Below are 23,368 nucleotides of genomic sequence, written 5' to 3'. Positions count from 1 at the left end.
CAACAGGAGCTCACCCCATCGCGGGGATTCAAACCGCCGACCTTCTGATCGGCAAGTCCTAGGCTCTATGGTTTAACCCACAGTGCCACCCGCGTCCCTTGAATGGCTATGCTCATCAATTTTTTTAGGAGGGAGGCCTCCTAAAATATTTTATTGGGGGCTAAGACCCCACAGCCCCTAGGAGTTGGCTGCTCCCAGCAGCCCACCAGCACAAGCCCAGCACAATGCTCGAAACTACAGTTCAGCAGCCGCCACTTCCCTTTTGGATTGCAGCTTTAGTTTTGTATTAATTATCCACTGCTTTGGCACATTGTGCTGTCATTATACAGACTGGATTCCCACACTTCTCGTGTGATACAGCAGCCACCTGAATACCCAGAGAGAACCGTGTTGTTCTCCGCCCTCTTCGGCTTCATTCTTTGCTGAAAAGTTATGCTGGAATTGGACACAAATTCTGTGCCATGATTATATCCATGATTGTGCTTTAACGTTGCAACCCATCCTTGGACCTTAGCATGAAGGTAGGTCAATAATAAATAATTAGGGTGAAGGCAAGTAAATAATAATATTAATAAGAGCATAGCAGCAGGGCCTGTAAAATAGCTGGCTCAGTTTGAGAAGAGGCCTAGAGTTCAAGGAAGGGGGAAGTGGAAAAAGCTCCTGTGACCATGAGAGCATTCGCTTTTGTTCCCAGGATCTGTTTTGCATTGCTAAGCAACCAAGCTTTAACCCTCCCGGCTGGCTGGCCATCCAGGTGAAAGCAGGAAACAGGTGACAATTCAGGCAGCCCACAAATTCCTCTTCGGGTCTCAAAAAGAGACCGAAAGAAAAAATCCTTAACTGATGCCCTCAGCAATGGAGCTAAATGTGTTGCACTGATGACTCTGGGGATAATTTTTATGCTGAAGGAGCGGAGTACCATTGCCCCAGTGCATGTGTTCCCAAGGGGAAAGGTATGTAGATATTCTTGCAATAAAAAAGTAACAGGAATTAATTTTAACTATGTGACCATGAATGAATGAATTGGGCCACAGGCAAGCCGCACACTCTGGGTTGTATCCAATGGGAGTAGGGTTCCAGTGGTGCAACAGGACTTCTGTTTCTCCTCCTCCCTTCACGCACCCCCCCCCAAACTCTGCTGTGGGATCCCCCAACCCTCCAGAGCTGATTTTGAAGTTGGGGGGGGACGACTGGTGGGAACAGGAGAGCAAATTCAGTTGCACAGATGGGGCACTTGTTCAAGTGGTTAGGGCCCCCAGTCCCAACCCCAGATTAGGATGTAATAAAGGTACACTGGCCTACCTTGGAGTCATGTTGTAAGAATTTCTGAGGTACGGTATGAAAAGCAACATGAATGCTCTGGGATCAGCAACTGGGCATGTGTCCAAATGTAGGATACCCATTTTACTAATGGGATCATGATTATGATGTCGCTGCCTATCAACAGGATTATTCTTAAGTGCCATAAAGGGAAACAAATTGTTAGTACTTAATTTATGGTTATAGCATTCCTGTTCCCAGTCAGGGAAAGACATAGGTGGGATTCTCTGTCTCAAGCGTCAAAATAACTTAGTCAGCCATAGATACTTACAACACTATGCACATTGCTGTTCTCTCTTGGACTGGCCTTGCTATAAGGATGCAATCTTATGCACACTTATATTGAAGTGAGCACCACTACACGGTGGGATTTATATCTAAGTAAATATTATAGGGGGACGCGGGTGGCGCTGTGGGTAAAACCTCAGCGCCTAGGACTTGCCGATCGCATGGTCGGCGGTTTGAATCCCCGCGGCGGTGTGCGCTCCCGTCGTTCGGGCCCAGCGCCTGCCAACCTAGCAGTTCGAAAGCACCTCCAGGTGCAAGTAGATAAATAGGGACCGCTTACCAGCGGGAAGGTAAACGGCGTTCCGTGTGCTGCGCTGGCTCGCCAGATGCAGCTTGTCACGCTGGCCACGTGACCCGGAAGTGTCTGCGGACAGCGCTGGCTCCCGGCCTCTAGAGTGAGATGAGCGCACAACCCTAGAGTCTGTCAAGACTGTCCCGTACGGGCAGGGGTACCTTTACCTTTACCTTAAATATTATAGGACTGCTCCATAAGTAAATCAACGTTCTTTTAAATCTGTGGCCTGGTCTAAAAGCTGATATGTTTAATATAAAGGTTACAATCTAATTTTTAAAAAGTTAACATGAAAAAGATATCAAAATATAACATACAGAGTGATATTCAGCCATTTTTAGTCCGTGTATGCCAACTGGAATTAATGAGCATGACTGAGTTAGGTTCATTAATTCCCACTGGGTATACTCTGAGTAAATTGATTACCACCCACCCATGGCTTGGGAAGCAATTTCCTTATCGAATACAAGAGTTTAATGCAGACGGAACTCCACTGAGAGCTTTCCTCCTGGAAGCCCATTTCAATAAAAGTGAATTGTGGGGATTCTGCAAAGATAGATTTCAAGTAACCACTAGGCTAAGCTGGCACAATCTGAAAAGCTGTTCTAGCTGTGAGTGACTGGGTAGCAGAACAATATGTGAGATGAGGGTGTCCCTGAATATTCTACAGAAAGGGCGGGAGGGAACAAGGAAACAGAATGCTGAAGTGTGTGACATGCTGGCACAGTGAAGTTTCTATGGTGATTTAGAACTTGAGAAATATACATTATTATCAGTTTCGCTTCGAAAGCTGGGATTCCAGAAAGGAAGAAAAATGGATTCTCCAACGCAGCATGAGATGGTAACAATGTCACTATGGCAAAAGGCGAGCCGCAACTCTGAAAAAGAAGAACAGATTTGCACAGCTACAAGAGAACTAAGGTTTGCACATTTTCTTTTTGAAGTAAATGTGGGTATTCAGGGATAAGGGATCTTCTGTATTACAGATATATAACAGGGAAGGGGAATCATAGCAATACAAGAGGACAGAATAGCTAAGGACTGCCACTGAAATAGGAAAAGAGCTTGCAGCTCTGATTCATAAATATTATTTAATTTTATATGGTGCCATCACCACAGCTGGTTGTATACATAGAACCAAAATAAAAGTACTTGCCCCAAATAACTTACGATCTAAATTAAATGGGTTGAGACAAGAAAACAACACAGGATAGGTAAGAGAGACAAGGGGCAACATGGGGAATAATACAAATGGAAGCATTTGAGATGGAGATGTATGCTGGTATGTAATACACTTTTACTTGACAGTTTCTCATTTACTCTTGCATATTCACAGTACTGAACAGCTGGTGGGATTGAGGAGTCCGAGAAAAGGTATTTGGTTTTTTGAAAAATTCTCTTTAAATCTTCCATAAACTCAGCTGCCTGAGTTTTCCCAAGCTGGTATAAAATTATATTCATCACTGAAGCCTGTTTGGCTTCCTAATGCAAAGCCTACAAAACAACTTAATTTCTCTTGGGACCTGAATATGAATAATATTGTACTTTCCCTTGTGCTGGCTTGAGCACCTGACATAGTTCAAATCAGAACCTCTCTCTGCTCCCCACCACATACTTGCTGTTTACAATCAAGCAAAAAATAAATGGGAGCTTCCCTCTCATTGTAAACAGCAGGTATGGAGTCCCATGATTTGGATCGTTTCTGCCACAGCACCAATCTGGCTTACATGCACTCTGATGTCATTTTTTAAAGTAAGTATGGCATTAGCAACATCACATCAAGCTTGGCCAACCCAATAACCCACCATGCTAAGGTGGTCACACACATCACAACCAAGAAAGAAGCTCATCACTCAAGGAGAATACAAGAGATGGGAAAGATCTGCAAGAAATTTCCAGACACATAATTTATAAGTGTTTATACAAATTTAGAAATACAGTGGTACCTCAGGTTAAATACTTAATTCGTTCCGGAGGTCCGTACTTAACCTGAAACTGTTCTTAACCTGAAGCACCACTTTAGCTAATGGGGCCTCCTGCTGCCCCCGGGCCGCCGGAGCACAATTTCTGTTCTCATCCTGAAGCAAAGTTCTTAACCTGAAGCACTATTTCTGAGTTAGCAGAGTCCGTAACCTGAAGCGTATGTAACCTGAAGTGTATGTAACCTGAGGTACCACTGTAATTACTAGAATCTAAGCAGAACTACAATGCAGCCATTTCCTCATGATGGGGAAGACTGCAACCCAGTGACCCAGTGATTAAGTGTCAGCTTAATTTGTTGTCTAGTAGTTAACTGTTGATAGGCATCTTCAAGCTCTGCTTTCCTTTCTTAGGGTTATCTTTAAACTGACCTTGGGCCAGGCAGCCCTACAAATAGAAGACTTCCCTGTGTACAGTAGGACGCACAACCAACTTAAGGAACCCAGGGTTGGAGAACACATGCTAGAGGTCCCTGTTACTCATGATTCTTCCCTGGGGATCAGATCTATGAACATCAGTGTGAGTCACTGGACTCACATGCTGAAAATGCATGTTGTGTTTTATTACCATGCATCAATCAATGTGTTTGTACCCTGCATGGGGCAACTCAGGTTCCAATCAAAGGAACACATTCCTGTTGCTATTAAATTACCCAAACCGATAGACTCAATTGTTTGCTTCCCCCACAGAAAATACCAATTTTCCAGAAAATCAAAGCTCCACCACAGCAAAAGGGGTTGATTCAGGAGGCTCCATCAAGCCACTAGTCTTCCGGCTACAGGACAGTGTTCCTGAATTAGTCCGTGAGGTTCTACTGGAGCGTGGCTGGATTGAGTATGATGAGCACAAGCAAGATAACGAGGGCTGGAACCTGTGCTGGCAGAACCAGCCTTTCCGGATGACAGACCACCGAAGCATTAAACCATGGCAGAGGCTCAATCACCATCCGGAAACCGTCCGGATCACCAGGAAGGACTATTTGGCAAGACATTTGAAGCGCATGAAGGGAATCTATGGAACAACCCTCTACGAGTTCAGTCCAGCAGCCTTCATCATGCCCAACGACTACATGAAATTTATAACAGAATACACCAAGGAGAGGCAAATACCCGGCAGGAAGCTGAGCTACTGGATCTGCAAGCCTGTTGCCAGGTCTCGTGGGAGGGGCATCCTCATTTTCAAGGACATTAAAGACTTTGTTTATGACTGCATGGTGATTGTGCAGAAGTACATCAGCAACCCCTTGCTTATTTCCGGGTACAAGTGGGACCTCCGCTTTTACGTCTGCGTCGCTAGCTTTTGCCCCCTCACTGTTTACGTGTACGAAGAAGGGCTGGTGAGGTTTGCGACAGAGAAGTTTGACCTCGAGGCCCTGGACAATGTTTACGCCCACTTGACAAACACAAGCATCAATAAGTTTGGGCCCTCGTACAGGAAGGACAAAGACGTCATCGGCTCCGGCTGCAAGTGGACGTTCAACCGTTTCCGGGCCTACCTACGCAGCCGCAATGTGAACGACGTGCGCCTCTGGCAAAGGATCAACCACATCATCACCCTTACCTTGCTTGCCATCACCCCGTCGGTGCCGTTTACCTCTAACTGCTTTGAGCTCTTTGGGTTTGACATTCTCGTGGATGACAAGATGAAGCCCTGGCTCCTGGAAGTGAACCACAGCCCGGGTCTGCACCTTGACTGTGCCACAGATGCAGCTGTGAAAAGAAGGTTGCTCCATGACATCATCGACTTGCTGAACTACAAGGAGGCCGACGCGCTGAGAACAAGCAAAGGGGTGATCCGGAAAGTGTCGTCCTTTGGCCGAACGCAGTCTTTGTTGACTACCAAAACTGACGTCTCTCTAGATTTCCTGGCTTGTGGGAAAAGAACCAAGTCCGCAGTTACTTCCCCATCCCCATCACTCTTGCAGGTTAATAAGAGGAGCCCAATGTCTGGCAGGGCAGGCAGCGCATACCCCAAGAAAACCTTAACCTCACAGCTGCGTGAACGAATGAACACACCCAAAACATCCCTGCTGCCATCTAAAAGCAAACAGTTATTAAGAACTAGTAGTTCCCTATATAAGCCTGTTCAGTCTACCCGGTGGCTTAATTCAACTGAGCTCTGTACACACAAGCCATCTATCCCTCCCTTCTTCCTCTCAGATAAAGACAAAAAGCCATTCCTTCGGGTGGGTGACTTTGTCCTTATATTTCCTTTCAGTGATGCAGTCCTTGAAGCATCTAGGGATGGGATCCATGTCAAAAGTGTAATAAAAGAAATACACAAATTAATGAGCAAAGAATTGCAGCCAGAGCACCAGAAATCAAATAAAAGCTTATTTAACCAGTAGATGAGCGGGACGAGCAATCCTGTATGTCATTTACACCAGAGGGTGCATGTGCTGCAGTTACGCTGGCACACTTTATGCCACATTCTATAAGACTCCCACAAAAGTTAGAGGAAGGATGCCACTATGAGGACACATCTGCACCACAGCGCAATGGCTACACCACTTTAACAGTCAGGGCTTCACTGCTATGGATCCCTCTGACCCGAACAAACATTAGTTAGTGTCCCTTTTTTCCGGGGGGGGGGAGTGGTGACTTCAACTCCAGGTGGTTCTGGATGAGACAAATTGTATAGACTTATTTCAGTTAGGATTATAGCTTAGATCTGGGACAGAAACTGTTTTTTGGTGGCCTTGGTAGATTGATTTTGTTTGTTTATTTATATAAACTGCCAGATCATAATAAAATATTACAGCAATGCACACACACAAAAGTACAATACAAGTTCATTAGCTCAACAGCTTATGATATTATTCTGAACCCACCCTACTGTGTTAGGGCCGAGTGGCAAGAGTTTTGTACTGGCATTGGTCCTCCCCGAATGGTAGACCCCAGAAGATATTGCTGGGGAATTAAACATTACACTCATTGGCCTTTGACACACAGCATCTCACAGGGATCTTATCCTCTCACCATGAATCTCCATGAAACTGTGGGATCATCTGTAGCGTCTGAGTGCAGTCCAATCAATATGCCAATGATACCCAGTTCTCCCTTCCTTTTCCATCAAACCTGAGGCTATGGAAATTTAGCACTGTAGTTTCTCAAAACTGAGGCACCCATTTTAGCTGCCTCATTTACAGGACACATTAGAGTTCCTTTATAATCTTGGTGAGTGCAGGGCTGAGCTTGCCACACCTTTGCAAGGTGGCCAAAGTTGTGTATGTTTCTTTAATTTTCTCCAGCACTCTGCAGTCTCCCTAGCTGCCACATGCTGCCATTCCCAGGCTTTTACATGAAGTGTGGGAAGCCATGCAGGATGATTACTAGGAGCTTGAGTTTGGGGCACTTGGTGGTTTTGTTTTTAAGGGAAGTCGCTGGTTATAAAACAACAGCAACACTTATTTCATTAAAAATAAAAATACTTCCAGTTGGAAGTGGTCAAACTCACATTAGGCAGCCTCCCCAGCTTCCAGTGCTTCCAGGAAAGCCCAGCCAGGAATGTTATAAGGCTTTCAGTAAGCACAGGCACCTGGGAAGGCTGCAGGTTGCAGACTCCTGGAGAGTTGATTTGTAGAACAAACAGAAAGGACACTGTAAAGCTTTTAGCCATCACAAAAGTAAGGTAAGTGCACCACAAACCCCACACCCTGGACAAGGTGACTCTTGGGCTGATCCAGCAGGGCTCTTCTTAGGTTATTCTTGTTTGAGGCTAAGCTGATGGAGATGTGATATTTGGTCTTCTCCATGGTAGCTCCCAGGCTTTTGACCTCCAGGTGGGGTCCATACTCCTTTCTTTACTTCATTCTTATGACAGAAGGAAGTAAAAAATTAAAAGCTATTTGGATGCAGCAAATCTGTCTGGCTGTTTAGAAGACACTACTGATATGTTACTGTTTTCAGCAGCAGTAATTGTCAGTTATATTTTACCGTACTGCTCAAATGGTGTACAGTCATACCTTGGTTCTCAAACATAATCCATTCCAGAAGTCCGTTTGACTTCCAAAAGCTTTTGAAAACCAAGGCACAGCTTCCGATTGGCTGCAGGAGCTTCTTGCACTTAATTGGAAGCCACGTCGGATGTTCAGCTTCCAAAAAAGTTCACAAACTGGAACACTAACTTCCGGGTTTGTGGCGTCTGGGACCCAAAACATACGAGTACCAGGGCGTTCAAGAACCAAGGTACAACTGTATTTGTATTTTTGTGAGACACTTCATAGACCTTTCTGGCCAAAAGATGGAATAAAAAATAAACTATAACATAACATCATGAAACACGACATAAGAGAACATAATGAAATGCTAAGACCACCATCCAGGGAACACAAGTTACTCCTTATCCAGGATGACGATCTCCTTCTCATCTTTGATTCGAACCCGTCCTGAAGAATACTTGGTTTCCTGCTGGCCATTTGCATAGACAGTCTTGACAGTCCCATCAGGGTATTCCCTTCTCGTAGACTGTGCCATATGAATCTCCTTTTGCCCGTTATGGAACTGGATGGTTTTAACTCCACTTCTGTAAAGCAATAAAATAAAACAGTCCACTTCAGAGCATGCATACCCATGGGAACCCTGTTCATGCCAACAGACTTTACATTTTACACATAAGAACAAACCTAGCAAGTCAGCCCAGTTGCCCATCAAGCCTAGTATGCTGTCTCTGGGAATAGCTAGAGCTGGATGCTAGGGGCAGGGGGAAACACACAACAGCACAAGGCATGTGCTCTATAAACCTGCAGATCTAGAGCAATTTATAGTTTGGAGTAATGTGTCTTATTGTAATGAGGACCAGGGCAGACAACTGCTTGGCTTTATTGGTTCCTGACAAAGGGGCCAATATGATTTTGCTGCCCCAAAATTTCCTTGTAATATGGCAGTGCAAATTCTGAGATCAAATATGTTAATATCCTTTGTACCTCAGCACGGACAATCAACACAAGGAGTCAGGGCAGACAGACTAATGGATTCCACTGATAGGGCCCATTTGGGTTAGCACTGGCTCTATGTTCCCTGGCCCCATTGGGGGACATAGTTATGGGGGTACTAAATACAAATGTTTCTTTTTAAGATTATGACAAACGTTCCCTGTTGCATTCAACCTCAACTTTGATTGTAATTCTCAAAAGACGAAGAAATGTATTACAGCACAATCGTGGACCACAAGTCATTGGATACACAAAGTGTATCCAGATTTTTTAAGCAATGAGGTCAGAGGGAAATGAATGCAGAAAACACAGAGGCAGTGTTGATTATGTAACTGACAGTGGTTATTCTCGTTTTTTAAAAAACCTTTGGTTCTGCTTGTATTTATGTAAATGGGAGGACAGAATCCTAGCAAAGCACAATCCCTTGCAACAATTTTGCCTTGCAGAGCTCTACAAAATTATCCAATGTGCTGAAATGGCACTTCTATTGAATAGTACCCCCTTTCCAGTTCCTGAGTACTTTATTACTTTATTACTTACTTTTCCACTTTCACAACTGTACCGTCTGGGAAAACAGTTTCTTCCACCATACCTCCATCATAGCGGCGTTTCACCGTCTGGTCTGGAAACACGATTTCTTCAGTACCGTCGGGGTGGTACTTTTCTGTGGAACAGGACATTGTTAAAAAGTCTCATTTGAAACATGTGTGAGCTTACCTTCCCAGTGTGGGTACACCATGCCTGATAAGAAGAGTTTGGATTTGATATCCTGCTTTATCAGTACCCGAAGGAGTCTCAAAGCGGCTAACATTCTCCTTTCCCTTCCTCCCCCGCAACAAACACTCTGTGAGGTGAGTGGGGCTGAGAGACTTCAAGAAGTGTGACTAGCCCAAGGTCACCCAGCAGCTGCATGTGGAGGTGCAGGGACGCGAACCCGGTTCCCCAGATTACGAGTCTACTGCTCTTAACCACTACACCACACTGGCTCTCACTGATACATTGACACACATGCATACACTGCATGTAATGACCTACACACAGATTGCATGTTATTTCTTATGTGGATGTGCCTCAAATGCAGATATCTGGCATGTCTGAAGCAACCTGAAATTTGCCACTCAGGATGCTTCACAATTCAGCAGGGATTTCTGCACAGGCCTGTTGGGTCCCACCTCAGTGTGCAAACTGAATTTCTGAACGACATGCAATATGAATTCATTTATTTATTATATATAAGTTCTGACATCATTTTAAAATTGATCACCCTTAAAGGCAAAAAAAGATAGAAAATTTATTATCTGATATGCATATCTGTTTTGTAAACATTGCCTTTAAAATCAGTTTTAAATTAATAGTAAATTGACATTACCAATCTGATTATTAGGAAACTGCAGCACTTCCAATCCATTTGGGAAAACGGTTCTGGTTGTTTGTGTCTCTGCATAATAATAAATCTGCATAATAATAAATAAGGAAAACAATAGGAAAATGCATTGGAAAGTGTAGAATAACAATTGTCGATGCAAATTCACAAACAAATCAGAATGAATGTTCAGTAAACAGCTGACATCATCTAACCTCCCCACAAACATTCTGCAAATAAATCAAGATGAATGCTCAATAAACCGGTTGTGTGTAACAGATCATAGTTCCATGTCCAATGCTGATTTAATCTTCACTTTTGCCCCTCCCTCTCATCTCTGGTGAGTCGTCTAGCTTTGTATTGCTTAAAGTATATGCATTAACACCTTCAAAGGTTTGTTGACTTATTTTGAGGTGGAAAACTGCTGAGGAAGGCGGAGAGAGAATATGGGTGCCACCACAGTGACTTTGTTACTGCTTTTAAACAAACTGTTAAGCATTCTCAGAAGCCAGGAGGGTGGAACTGCTGTACAGGATTTCCAGAAGAAAGAGATTCAGTGGCGTGAACAACTCTTCCCAAGACTGGCAGAAGTGAAATAAATTATGCAAAGTTAGGATTTGCAAAGTAAGCATTTGCATAATTTATACATCACAGAATTCAACCATTGAGTTGCTCTGGCACAGATTTCTTTCAGCACAACAAATGTGGAGACTTGCTAACTTGCTTATAAAGGATTGTTTAAGCTCAGGTCAGAGCTCAGCTAAATATTTATTTCCCCTTCTTGGAAATTAAGACAATTAGAACTGAGGTCCATCTTTGTAATCACAGTTTAATGTCCTCCTTCAAAGCAAAATAAAATAAATATACACACCACTCTCTGATCTGGCAAGATCTTCTTAATATCTCCATTGTAAAAAGTAACAACAGTTGTTCTTTTATCTGTGCTAATCTCCATTTTTGTCCCGTTCGGATATTTAGTAATCCTGCGCCCATCAGTAAACAGTTGTTTCACCTTTAAAACAAAGAGCAGATGTGCAGGGTTGGTGTGTATTCACATTCTCTTTCTTCCCTCTCTCCCCCCCACAACCCACCCCTCTGTAGTTAAACTGGAATACTTGAATTGAAGAAGACTCTGAATCATCTAAATGAATCTCTGTGCTTTATTATATTAGATATTTAAACTTCTGTGACGTTTAATGAACTTCTAGCCCAGAACACCAATTTTAACATGTTTCACCAGGTTAATTCAGAAGGGCAGAGCTGCATCAGAGGTGAGCGAGCAGACCAGGGGTCATCCAGTGTTCCACCTGAATGCTCCGAAACCCTCAAGGGCCTGTGTGCCAGCATTTGAAAGAAAGCTAAAAGAAGCCAATTGATTTCTTTTGTCCAGAGCGAACTTTCCCCCTCTACCTATTCCCAAGTGGGAAAGTTCACAATGGGAGTCAGAAAAGAATAGCAGGCAGCAGAGACAGTTCCCATCCAAGATGAAACAGTCCTCTCTTCTTTCCTCTTGATTCTTTGTAAAATGAAAACACGCTGCCAGCACCACTCATGATTCCTGGGGGTGGGGGAAGAGGCTGACAGTGGCACTGTGTTGGCAGTGGCTTCACTGGGAGAAATATGAGAGGCCCATTTTCCGGGGAGGCCTTTCCACAAGAATTTGAGAAGGGGTGCTAGCCTATGCAAGCAGCCCTGGTCAAATTCCCATGGCACCACCCATAAACTGCACCTGTCTTAAACTAGTTTAATACAGTGGTACCTTGGGTTACAGACGCTTCAGGTTACAGACGCCGCTAGCTCAGAAATAGTACCTCGGGTTAAGAACTTTGCTTCAGGATGAGAACAGAAATTGTGTGGTTGCGGCACAGAGGCGGCGGGAGGCCCCATTAGCTAAAGTGGTATCTCAGGTTAAGAACAGTTTCAGATTAAGAACGGACCTCCAGAACTAATTAAGTTCTTAACCTGAGGTACCACTGTAGTCATTCCCTACTCACAGTGAAATCTGAAAACTACTTTGTGTCAAGAGCATGGGATCTCAAACAGAGAATTTGTAGGGGGGGGTAGGTTGGAGGAAACAGTTAAGTTTGTGGTGTAGCTATGCCCTAAGACCATAATTCCACAGAAGATGGAGCAAACTTGTATTCTGCTGCTGCAGAGGGTAGGACCTGAACCAATGGCTGCTAAATAGAATAAGGGAGATTCTGACTAAACTTTAGGAAGAACTTTCTGATGGTAAGAGCTGTTCAACAGTGGAACAGAGTCCCTCATGAGGACTCTCCTTCATGGACGGTTTTTAAACAGTGGTTGGTTGGTTGTCTGTCAGGGATTCTTTAGATATGATTCCTGAAATGCAGGGGTTGGACTAGATGCCCCTCAGTGTCCTTTCCAACTCTATGATTCCATCTAAGGTGGCCACTGTTCTTGTCATGTTTGAGTTTCGCTTCTGCTTCCCCCACAACATTGCTCTCCTGTCCTGCTTCGTTCCTGTATGGCTCTTTGCACATATGCAAATAAGCATGTGCAAATATCAGCACAAGCACAAGGTTGAGTTCACCAGCAAATTACGTGTCATTTGAAGTGAGAGGCTGGAATGTCTCTACTCGCAAACAGGCACTCTGGCTCCTTCCTGTACAGTGGTACCTCGGGTTACAGACGCTTCAGGTTACAGACTCTGCTAACCCAAAAATAGTACCTCTGGTTAAGAACTCTGCTTCAGGATAAGAACAGAAATCGCAGTGGCAGCAGCAGTGGGAGGCCCCATTAGCTAAAGTGGTACCTCAGGTTAAGAACAGTTTCAGGTTAAGAACGGACCTCCAGAACGAATTAAGTTCTTAACCCGAGGTACCACTGCACTGTTATAAATGGGGAATGCAAAGCAAGGACACTGGGGAAGTTGTTAGAATTTTGTTCTGTTGTTTCTGGTGTGTTTTTTTTGGGGGGGGGGGGGGGGACAAGGATCAAAAGAAAAGGTGAGTTGTCCCGAAAGTGCCCTAGGCCTTTCAGAAGAAGTGCCAAAAACAGCCACCTGGTTTCTTTAGAAAGCTTCAGGTTATGGGAGACACACGCCTGCCATTCACTTAGGCTGATTTGAGATCTATGACCGGCACAAATGGCATTAAAAATTCTATCCGGCAAGTCAGCATAATCTGCATTCCCCCGGAGACCTCTGGTGCTGCAGAGGGTGCTCCAAATTGTGCTTTAATGAATTACCATATGGCAGAGACATATGCTTGCAGCACTTTTATTTTCATGTAACGTGACCCCCATCGCATGCATGCCAGCTCTGCAGGAAGTTAGCTTCGTTTCATGCAAAGAGCTCCTGGGAAATCAGCCAAGACCCCTCGATGAGCAGATGGGGAACACAGCCCTGGTGATGCGTGTGCCACACAGAACCAGCTGCCTTGCACTCCAACACAACCTCCAGTGAAGACTGTGTACAAGAGGAAGCTTCCCCGGGTGGTTTGCAGGTGAAAGGCATATTAAATCAATGGAGTCAACTGTGAGGAGAGGCATTTGGAGCAAGGCAGGGTTTATGCACACACATCAAAAAGCAGTTCAACACTACATTGGCACCAACACTAATAAGATTTGCCTTGGGGGTAGGGTTTGCAAATCAGCTTCAAACCCTGGTTACAGATACTAGCCGAAGGAGTTCTCAACAATATCAAATCTGCTTAATGTCAGTGATTGAGGACAAGAGAGGAGAGGATGGGAAGAATGGGATCCTATAGTCCACTCCCGATCTCTTAACCATGGTTAAGAGATCCCTCCACCAGTCCAGTGAGAGAACATACACTGCCTTCCAAATTCGCTGTCCATTTTGTAATTCTGTAAAGCATCTGCCAACATAAAGGTGCAGAAATCTGGGGCGCAAGGTTGGAAGAATATTCAGATGCCCTCCCCAGTGGCATGGGGCCATCCCACAAAGAAGCAGCTCCCATCATTGTACAAAATGAAGCTAAGTGTGAGGATATGAAGGCCAGAAGACCCTTGTACAGTGGTACCTCGGGTTACATACGCTTCAGGTTACATACGCTTCAGGTTACAGACTCCACTAACCCAGAAATAGTACCTCGGGTTAAGAACTTTGCTTCAGGATGAGAACAGAAATTGTGTGGCGGTGGCGCGGCAGCAGCAGGAGGCCCCATTAGCTAAAGTGGTGCTTCAGGTTAAGAACAGTTTCAGGTTAAGAACGGGCCTCCGGAACGAATTAAGTTCTTAACCCGAGGTACCACTGTAACTGAATGAATTGCTCTGTATTTCACAGGTTCATTGTGTTACTGCTTGGACATGAATGTGGCTTTGACTTGTTTTACATTTTCACATACACTGGGTTTAGTTCCATTGGTTGCTCTGATGTTCTGTGTTAATTAAATTGCTCATGGTGATTCGCTTTGGTCTTCCTTTTGGAAGGAAAAGTGAGACTTCCGGAGTCAGCACCATCGGCAATGGCGGATTCCCTCTAACCCGGAGGGAGTGAGCTTCGTGAAAATCGGGTCTTGCCACTACGGCGAAGCGGGGACCCTCCAAAAAACCACAGGCGGGTGAAGCCTGTGACCGTGGGACTCGGCGGGCACCTTCAGCGCCCCCCCAATTCGCAAAGGAACCCGGCTCCGGGCTCCGGAGCGAAACGGGGCGAGCGGCGCGGTGCTGAGAGTCAATTGCTTCTTCCGTGGAGTGAAGCCGCACAGCTGTTGTCGGAGAGTGCTGACTTTTTTCCTGTGACAATTCAGCTATCAAAACAACTACCGTGAGTAGGTTGAATTTAAAGATTCGAAAATAAGGGAAGAAAGAGCATTAATTTGGTACTGAAAACGGGAAGGTGTAAACAGGAAGTCCACCTTCCGTTTCTTGTAAACAGATCAAAGCAAAGACTTTTTAAACTAAGACCTGGAAAATTACTTCAAAAGGACTTAAATCCTAACATCAATACAAAAGATCTCCCTCCCTGAATTGCAGGAGAGGGGAGGGAAGAGTGAGAAGTATTTTTGCCTGCAAAAAGAGAGGAAAAAGAAACAAAGACCACCGCTTTAATGCCTGGGACGGGCTGTCAAGTGCTAACAAGATTGCCGTACCGTGAATCGTGCTGTTTATAGACATTGTAACTTTTTGACAGTTAACTCTGCAAGAGAGATACTTTTGATTCTGACTGGCTTCTCCGGACTTTAAGGTCTTTAAGGAACTGTAAAGTAACTGAAACTGAAACTGAAACGGTTGTTTACTTTGTTAAATGGGGGATTTGGAAAAGTTACTTTAATGCAACAAGAATTGACTGTTACTGTGTCCCCCTAGAGGAACTTGGTAATTGTTACAACAGGCCAGGGAATTTTCCACTTCAAATTGGCCAGGGGAATTTTCCACAGTAAAACAAATTCCGGCTGTGGGACTGACCTTGAGCTTCAGATAAAGTGTTATGGCAAACTTGCCGCAGGAAAAAACAACAAGATCTGGGAAAATTTGGCAGCAGCGAAGAGCATCAGCATCTGGCCCTTCTGCACCATTAGGGGCAGCACCTGTTCAAATTGATCCAAAAGAAATGGCATCTGAAGATGTTTTAGCTGTGGCATTAGGCAAAATTAGTGAATCTTTGGAAAAACTGAGTAAACAAGTAGCCGAAGCATCAACCAAAATTGATCAGAATACTACAAGCATCAATAATTTGGGACAGAAGGTGAATTCTAACACAGAATCTATTGAGAAATTGCTGCAGGAATCAACTTTGACCCGAAAGACAGCTGAAGAAGCAAAGGAAAAAGCACTGGCCGTTGAGGAAAAGATACCACCGATATGTAGGCAACTCGAGGATCACAAGTCAATGCTATCTATGATTGAACTGAAGGAAAGACAGACAAAGTTAAGGATCAGGGCGGTACCTGAACTTGAGAAAGACAACCTAAGTGACTTTCTTATGCATGAATTTGCAGACTTTTGGAACTTAGATTTAGAGAAGCAAGATATTAAGATAGTAAGTGCCTTCAGGCTCGGAAGAGGGGGGAGAAAGAACAGGGTGAGAGACTGATTACTCTCCGAACAAAAGAGGAAAGAGACAAAATATTGAGTCTGCATTTTCAGAAGACCTTGGAAATACATCAATCAAGAGTGGAGATATTCAAAGACATTCCGAAATACCTCCTGGATCTTAGGTCTAACTACGGAGACCTGGTGAACCTGTTGAGAAGTAACGGTATTGTCTTCAGGTGGGAATTCCCTCAGGGCCTATCTTTTACTTTCAAAGGAAGAAAGTTAAAAATAAGATCAGTGGAAGATAAAGAAAGATTTCTGAAAGATCACGGAGAAGACTTGCAGAAAGAATTTGAAGAAGAGCTAAGAGCATTAAAACCAGGAATATTAGACATATCATCACTATCCTTTGGATTGGAAAACTTAGAGAAAGTGATACCACCGACAGACCAGGAACAATTGCTGGGTGCAGTTGGAGGAAAAGCAAAGTAACCACGCCATGGCTCTGCAACTATTAAGCTGGAATATTAATGATTTTAACTCCCCGGAGAAGAGGAAAAAAGTCTTTCATTTATTGAAAAAGGAACAACTGGACTTGATTTGTTTACAGGAAACACATGTGATAAGGCTGCACAGGAAAGTATTGATCAATAAAAGATTGGGTCAAGAGTTTATTTCATCGGATAAGGTTAAAAAAAGGGGAGTCGTGATATATGCAAAAGAGAGCCTATCACCGAAATTTATGTTTAAAGATGAACAAGGAAGATTTGTGGCAATTGAAATTCAAGCACAAGGAGAGAAATTTCTGATAGTAGGAGTTTATGCACCTAATGAGGGGAAATCGGAATTTTTTAAAAAGTTGCATGAGACATTGCTGGACTACATGGATTATAACATTATTATGATGGGAGACAAGAATGGAGTGGTATCCACAAACATGGACAAGGCACAGAGACAGGTAGTTACTAAAGATGGCAGACTACCAAAAACCTTTTTTGAGATGACTGACAATATGGACTTAATTGACATTTGGAGAATAAAGAATCCCTTGGGTAGAGAGGGAACTTTCTTCTCTGAAGCCAAAATGACATGGACAAGAATTGACCAAATTTGGATAACTAGAGGACTGGCTCCTAAGACTCGAAAAGTGGAAATTTGCCCTAAAACTTGCTCCGACCATAATGCTGTGAAAATGGAGATGAAACTAACACCAACTGGTTCCTTCAGATGGAGGATGAATGACACCCTGTTTAGAGATGAAGAGGTTACTAAGAAGGCCCAAGAAACCTTGAGAGACTATTTTGAGATAAATATGAACACTACTACTGAAAAAAGAGTAGTCTGGGACGCAAGCAAAGCAGTTATGAGGGGTTTTCTAATTCAACAGAATGCAATAAAGAAGAGAACTCAAAATAAGAAAAGGACAAAATTTTAGAAAAAATAAAAGAGGGTGAGAAGAAACTGAGAGCGAAACCAAAGTCACAAGAGATTCTGAGAGAAATAAAGTTATATCAAGTTCAATATATGAAGATGATGAATCAGGAAATAGAATGGAAAATTAAACAGATGAGACAAAGGACATTTGAATCGGCTAATAAATGTGGAAAACTGTTAGCTTGGCAAATGAAAAAAAGACAAAAACTTAACACCATTACCAACTTGGAAGTGGAAGGAAAGAACATTCAGAATCCAGTGGAAATTAGAAAATGTTTCCAGAGGTATTTTAAACAGTTATATACACAAGGGCCTCAGAAAGAATTCGATATAGACCAATTCTTAAAAACAAATGGACTACAAAAAATCTCTCAAGAAAACAAGTTAATGTTGAACTATAAAATCACAGAATAGGAGGTGGAAGGTGCCATCCAGAATATGCAGTTGGGCAAATCTCCAGGGCCGGACGGTTTAACCTCAAAATACTATAGATCTCTGAAAGATTGGATAATTCAACCACTAAAGGAGGTTTGTAATGAAATTTTGGAGGGGGAAAAAGCGCCAGAGTCGTGGAAGGAAGCTTATATTACACTTATACCGAAAACTGAGTCTGAAAAGACACAACTTAACAACTACCGCCCCATATCCCTGTTTAACGTGGATTACAAAATTTTTGCAGACATTTTGGTTAAAAGACTAAAAAAAGTATTAGTGGAGGAGATACATAAAGACCAAGCTGGCTTTCTCCCGGGTAGACACTTGTCTGACAATACGAGAAATATAATTAATATTTTGGAGAAACTGCAAGTGAATATTAACACTAAAGCAGTCTTAATATTCATAGATGTGGAGAAAGCTTTTGACAATATTTCTTGGAGTTTTATGAAGAAAAATCTTCAGGGGTTGGTCAAGGTTTTGAAAACGGTATAGGTGCAATTTACTCAGAACAAAAGGCTAAACTAATAGTTAACAATGTGGTGACAGAGGAATTTAAGATAGAGAAAGGGACACGACAAGGCTGCCCAATTTCCCCATTGCTCTTTATTTCGGTCCTGGAGGTTTTGCTAAATATGATCAGAAGGGACCGTTTGATTAAAGGTATACAGGTCGGAGCCAAACAGTACAAATTGAAAGCTTTTGCAGATGATTTAGTACTGACGTTACAGGAGCCAGAATCTAGTACTAAAAGAGTATTGGAATTGATTCAAGAATTTGGTCATGTGGCAGGATTTAAGCTGAACAAGTTAAAAACTAAGGTTCTTGAGAAAAACTTAACACCGATTGAGAAAGAGAGGTTTCAGAAGGAGACAGGTTTAACATTGGTTAAGAAACTGAAATACCTGGGGGTTAATATGACCGTTAAGAACTTAAATTTATTTAAAGACAATTATGAGAAATGTTGGTCAGAAGTGAAAAAGGATCTAGAAATATGGTCAAATTTGAAGCTGTCCTTGTTAGGTCGAATTGCTGTTATAAAGATGAATGTATTGCCAAGAATGTTATTTCTGTTTCAATCATTGCAAATTTTGGACAAAATGGACTGTTTCAAGAAGTGGCAGAGAGATATTTCTAGATTTGTCTGGCAGGGCAAGAAGCCCAGAATAAAATTTAAAATATTAACTGATGTAAAGGAAAGAGGTGGATTTGCCCTGCCAGACCTTAAACTCTACTACGAATCAGCAGCATTCTGCTGGTTGAAAGAATGGCTGCTTCTTGAGAACACAGACATTTTGGATTTAGAAGGTTTTAATAACGTTTTTGGGTGGCATGCATATTTGTGGTATGACAAGGTAAATAAAAAGCACATAAAGCATTTAAAAACCATATTGTCAGGAAAGCATTGTTTAATGTCTGGATAAGATATAAGGACCTACTTGAAAATAAAACCCCAAGGTGGTTGTCACCGATGGAAGCAAAGGCCCAGAAAAAGCTCAATATGGAGGCCAAATGGCCGAAATATTGGGAAATTCTGGAACAAGAAGGAGATAAATTGAAATTGCAGAGTTTTGAGAAATTAAAAGATAAAGTGCGAGATTGGCTTCATTATGATCAAATAAGGGAGGCTTACAATTTGGACAAAAAAATTGGCTTCCAGGTGGAAAAATCAGAATTGGAAACAGAACTGCTAGACCCCAAAACTAAGATACTTTCAAGAATGTATAACTTGCTGCTGAAATGGAACACCCAGGATGAAACGGTTAAATCTGCTATGATGAAATGGGCACAAGATGTTGGACATAACATTATGTTTGCTGACTGGGAACAGTTGTGGACCACAGGTATGAAATTTACGGCATGTAATGCCTTAAGAGAGAATATTATGAAAATGATATACAGGTGGTACATGACACCAGTCAAGCTTGCAAAAATCTACCATTTGCCCGATAATAAATGTTGGAAATGTAAAGATAATGAAGGTACATTCTTTCACCTTTGGTGGACGTGCCCAAGGATTAAGGCTTTCTGGGAGATGATATATAATGAAATGAAAAAGGTATTTAAATATACCTTCTTGAAGAAACCAGAGGCCTTTCTCCTGGGCATGGTCGGCCAATTGGTGTTAAAGAAGGATAGAACTTTTTTTATGTACGCCACAACAGCAGCAAGAATACTTATTGCAAGGTATTGGAAGACACAAGATTTATCCACTCTGGAAGAATGGCAGATGAAAGTGATGGACTATATGGAATTGGCGGAAATGACTGGCAGAATCCGAGATCTGGGAGAAGAGTCGGTGGAAGAAGACTGGAAGAAATTTAAGGACTATTTACAGAAACACTGCAAAATTAATGAATGTTAAAATGATGCTGGAATGAAACGAAGCGGTTTTAGTAACAATGTTAAAAAGGAGTATGTAAAAATGATTTATTAAATAGATGAAATTATAAGGTTACAATATGTCAAGATAAAGAACTAAGATAAAAACAAAGAGGGAAAGGATTTGCTGAATTAACCATTCGAAATGGAATACAAAAAAAGGGAGGTGTGAGGAGGTCAGGGAAACAAGTGAATGAAAAATAAGACATTGAAAGATGGACTTATTTTTTTTACTGTTTTTTCTATTTTCTTTTTTTTACTCTGTATTTTTTATTGTTTGTATTCTTTCTTTATTATCTTATTATTTTTGTAAACTCTTTCTTGAAATTTGAATAAAATATCATTTTTTTAAAAAAAGGAAAAGTGTGACAGAAGCAATAAATGAGGTTTTCAAATATTATGCTACCTCTGTAGTAGCAGCATGTGGGGTGGGGTGGAGCCACCCTCCTAACACTGGAGTCACTGCTGCCTAAGCAGCAAAGTCAGGGCTGTGCAGGTACACCAGTGCAATTTCTGGATTGGCAGCAGGGGTCCTGGCAGTGCACCGCATAGCCCCCACCTTGCTTCTGCCCTGCCCCAGCCCTGTCCAGGTAAATCGCAGTGCTACCAATGTGGGGAGAGTTGCTCTAGGGCCATGCTCCAGGGCCACACACCCCACTACTTCTGTCACTTAATATTTCTACTGCTTTTATACTTAGCTAATATTTCTTACCTTTCCATCGGGGTACTCTATTATTTCTTTCACTTCCCCATTCTCCTTTATTTCAGTATATAGTGATGCTCTTCTGGACAGTATTGATTTGAGAGGAGAAGCCTATCAACAATTAAACATGATTTTTAATTGCATGTATTTTTCTGCACAGAGTGGCATGATCTATAAAATTCCACATAAGAGGGGGAGTGGCACAGTATTTTATTCAAGAAGAGGGTGTTAGGGATCCCCCCCAATATATATCATTTCCAACTGTGATGCCCAAGCTAGCTAATTAAAACAAATAATGAAAAACAATATAAAAACCATAAAACAACACATAGATAAACCTGGTGTAAGTCTAACAGAGCTATCTCCGGCCAACAGAATCGAATGTCATCTTAGCACTTGGTTGCATGACAGAACAAAAAAGAAACACTACTGATACAGAAACATAGACATACAAAGAGAAATTCAGACACCCAGTAGACCAAACCTTATTTTTAGTCTCCACAAAAATAGGAAGATTTTTCACAGGTGTATTCCTGCCATTTGAGGCAATGCTATTTTTCCTGGAGGTAGACATAGAAACCACTTGCTCAGAAGATTTATTGGATCTCTGAACCCTTTTATGGCTAGGATTCTCTTTCACCTGTAAAAATTGTTACCTGTCAGTAATCATCTGAAACCACTTAAGCCATATGTTTAAAGATATCTGCTATATTTAATGCCATATGGTTTAACTGATCAATAAAAGAACCCTGTTTTCCCCAACCCTTTCCCCCATAGCAGTGGCGTAGCATCGGTTACCAGAACCTGGGGCAGTGTGGAGGGCATGGGTGGGTGGAGGGAAATGGGCAGAGTGTGCATGCACATTTAACAGCCTAATGGGGTTTGTGTCACCTAGGAGATTGCAGCCACAGAGATAAGAAAAGAAGAGTTGTTCTGTTGTCTGGCGAGGTCACTTCTTGGTTCGTATGGAGAAGCCGTTTTTAATCAGAGCTCAGTGTCAGAAACAACTGTGGCAACTGCCCCTGTGCCCCCCGCCAAGCTATGCCACTGCCCCAGAGACTCTTATCAGAGTAGGTTTTTAGGCTTGCTGTAAAATATGCTCAAGGCTTATACATAAACATACCTGTATTCCCACATTACTCAAGGATGTGGTGCTTAAACTGTCATTGCTTTGACTATTTAAAAATGCTGTGTCTTCTGAACTACCTGAAGTGGAAGAGAACGTGCCTAGAGGGATTAAAATATTTACATATTAAACACTGTCAACAGCCACATATGAAAGCACCGATATTTCAAGTCCTGTATTCGGACTCCAAAGCATTGATACTGCTGTTGTTCTTGGCCAGCAAAAGGACATGTTTGAACAACACAGATTCATAGAATTGGAAGGGACCACAAGAGGGTCATCTAGTCCAACCCCCTGCAGTTCAGGAATCTTTTGCCCACCATGGGGCTTGAACCCATAACCCTGAGATTAAGAGTCTCATGCTCTACCAACTGAGCTGTCCCAATAGGAACTAGGAAGTACGCAACCATTTGAACATACTTTACCTTTCACATGCAGAGCTGGGCTGGTAAGTACGCTTGGTTCCAATTCAGACACAGGTGTCTTCCTTCCATAACTGTGCTGCTGACTGTGAGCCAACTGAGGCAAAGCCTATACAATGAAGAGGAAGCCTTTAAATGAAGGCACACAGTGCTCCTACGCACTTGAAGTGATTGAACAGGCAGGCTTTCCTCACTGTAGTGATGTGGAGCTGAGCCAAAAGCATCAGGAAATGCCATGGCTCTTGGAGAAAAAGGTATTGTGTGGTTTATAAAGACACCAGCTTGAAGATACGTTCCAAAAGGTTTAGATTTGGATGTCACTGGGCCACACGTTGTAGATCTTGTGAAGATTTATTTACTTAGAGCATTTGAACCCTTCAGCCAAAGAGGCTCCCAAAGTCCTTTGGCAGAACAAATTCACCGGAAAAGGAGACAGGCTTAGCCAAGATTAGAATAAATGCATTCAAATAATGCCTAACTAATTTATCTTTTATGTAAATGGGTCAACTATAGGTTTATATATATGTAGCAGGCTAGTTTAATTATATGCCAATAAAGAAAAAACCTTTTGCAAGAGGAAGAGGCAGTAGGCAATAATCTTCATAGCACCCTGCTTTGCAATTTGCAGGGTTTTTCCAGAAATAATAATAACAAATCAACGCTGCCAGTCTCTGTAGACAACACTAAAGTAGATGAACCAATGGTCTAACTCAGAACAAGGCAGCTTGT

The 23,368-nt window shown here is 42.5% G+C and overlaps 2 protein-coding genes across 5 annotated transcripts in view; one reads left to right on the top strand and one right to left on the bottom strand.

The window, feature by feature from the left end:
* Positions 1-720: 720 nt before the first annotated feature.
* TTLL2 (tubulin tyrosine ligase like 2) lies at positions 721-6,231 on the top strand. Its single transcript, XM_083606044.1, has 4 exons — positions 721-953; positions 2,677-2,821; positions 3,237-3,274; positions 4,570-6,231. Exons 1-4 carry the CDS (start codon positions 866-868, stop codon positions 6,225-6,227), a joined length of 1,929 nt encoding a protein of 642 aa, XP_083462170.1. The 5' UTR covers positions 721-865; the 3' UTR covers positions 6,228-6,231.
* Positions 6,232-6,582: 351 nt separating this feature from the next.
* The window catches only part of LOC310759107 (uncharacterized protein), a 38,197-nt gene continuing 21,411 nt past the window's right edge, over positions 6,583-23,368 (bottom strand). For all 4 annotated transcript variants that reach the window (XM_083605985.1, XM_083605984.1, XM_083605986.1 and 1 more), the window contains 8 exons: positions 22,643-22,748; positions 22,215-22,318; positions 21,576-21,731; positions 21,101-21,202; positions 11,048-11,188; positions 10,183-10,267; positions 9,354-9,477; positions 6,583-8,404 (listed from right to left, as the gene is read on the bottom strand). In XM_083605985.1, coding sequence (XP_083462111.1) covers positions 8,215-8,404; positions 9,354-9,477; positions 10,183-10,267; positions 11,048-11,188; positions 21,101-21,202; positions 21,576-21,731; positions 22,215-22,318; positions 22,643-22,748 — 1,008 coding nt within the window. In that variant the 3' untranslated portion in view covers positions 6,583-8,214. The remainder of the gene's footprint in view (positions 8,405-9,353; positions 9,478-10,182; positions 10,268-11,047; positions 11,189-21,100; positions 21,203-21,575; positions 21,732-22,214; positions 22,319-22,642; positions 22,749-23,368) is intronic.

The sequence above is a fragment of the Podarcis filfolensis genome (assembly GCF_964270895.1).
Source record: "Podarcis filfolensis genome assembly, chromosome: 3".
Lineage (NCBI taxonomy): Eukaryota > Metazoa > Chordata > Lepidosauria > Squamata > Lacertidae > Podarcis > Podarcis filfolensis.
The sequence above is the reverse complement of the archived record's forward strand: the minus strand, read 5'-3'. Positions and strand labels throughout refer to the sequence as shown.

What these genes read in the sequence shown, in the direction of transcription:
- TTLL2 (XM_083606044.1), top strand. Translation starts at nt 866, where the DNA reads ATGTGTTGCACTGATGACTCTGGGGATAATTTTTATGCTGAAGGAGCG. An exon ending in ACAGCTACAAGAGAACTAAG is followed by an intron (nt 2,822 to 3,236) that starts GTTTGCACATTT and finishes GCATATTCACAG; the next exon opens with TACTGAACAGCTGGTGGGAT. An exon ending in ATTGAGGAGTCCGAGAAAAG is followed by an intron (nt 3,275 to 4,569) that starts GTATTTGGTTTT and finishes CTTCCCCCACAG; the next exon opens with AAAATACCAATTTTCCAGAA.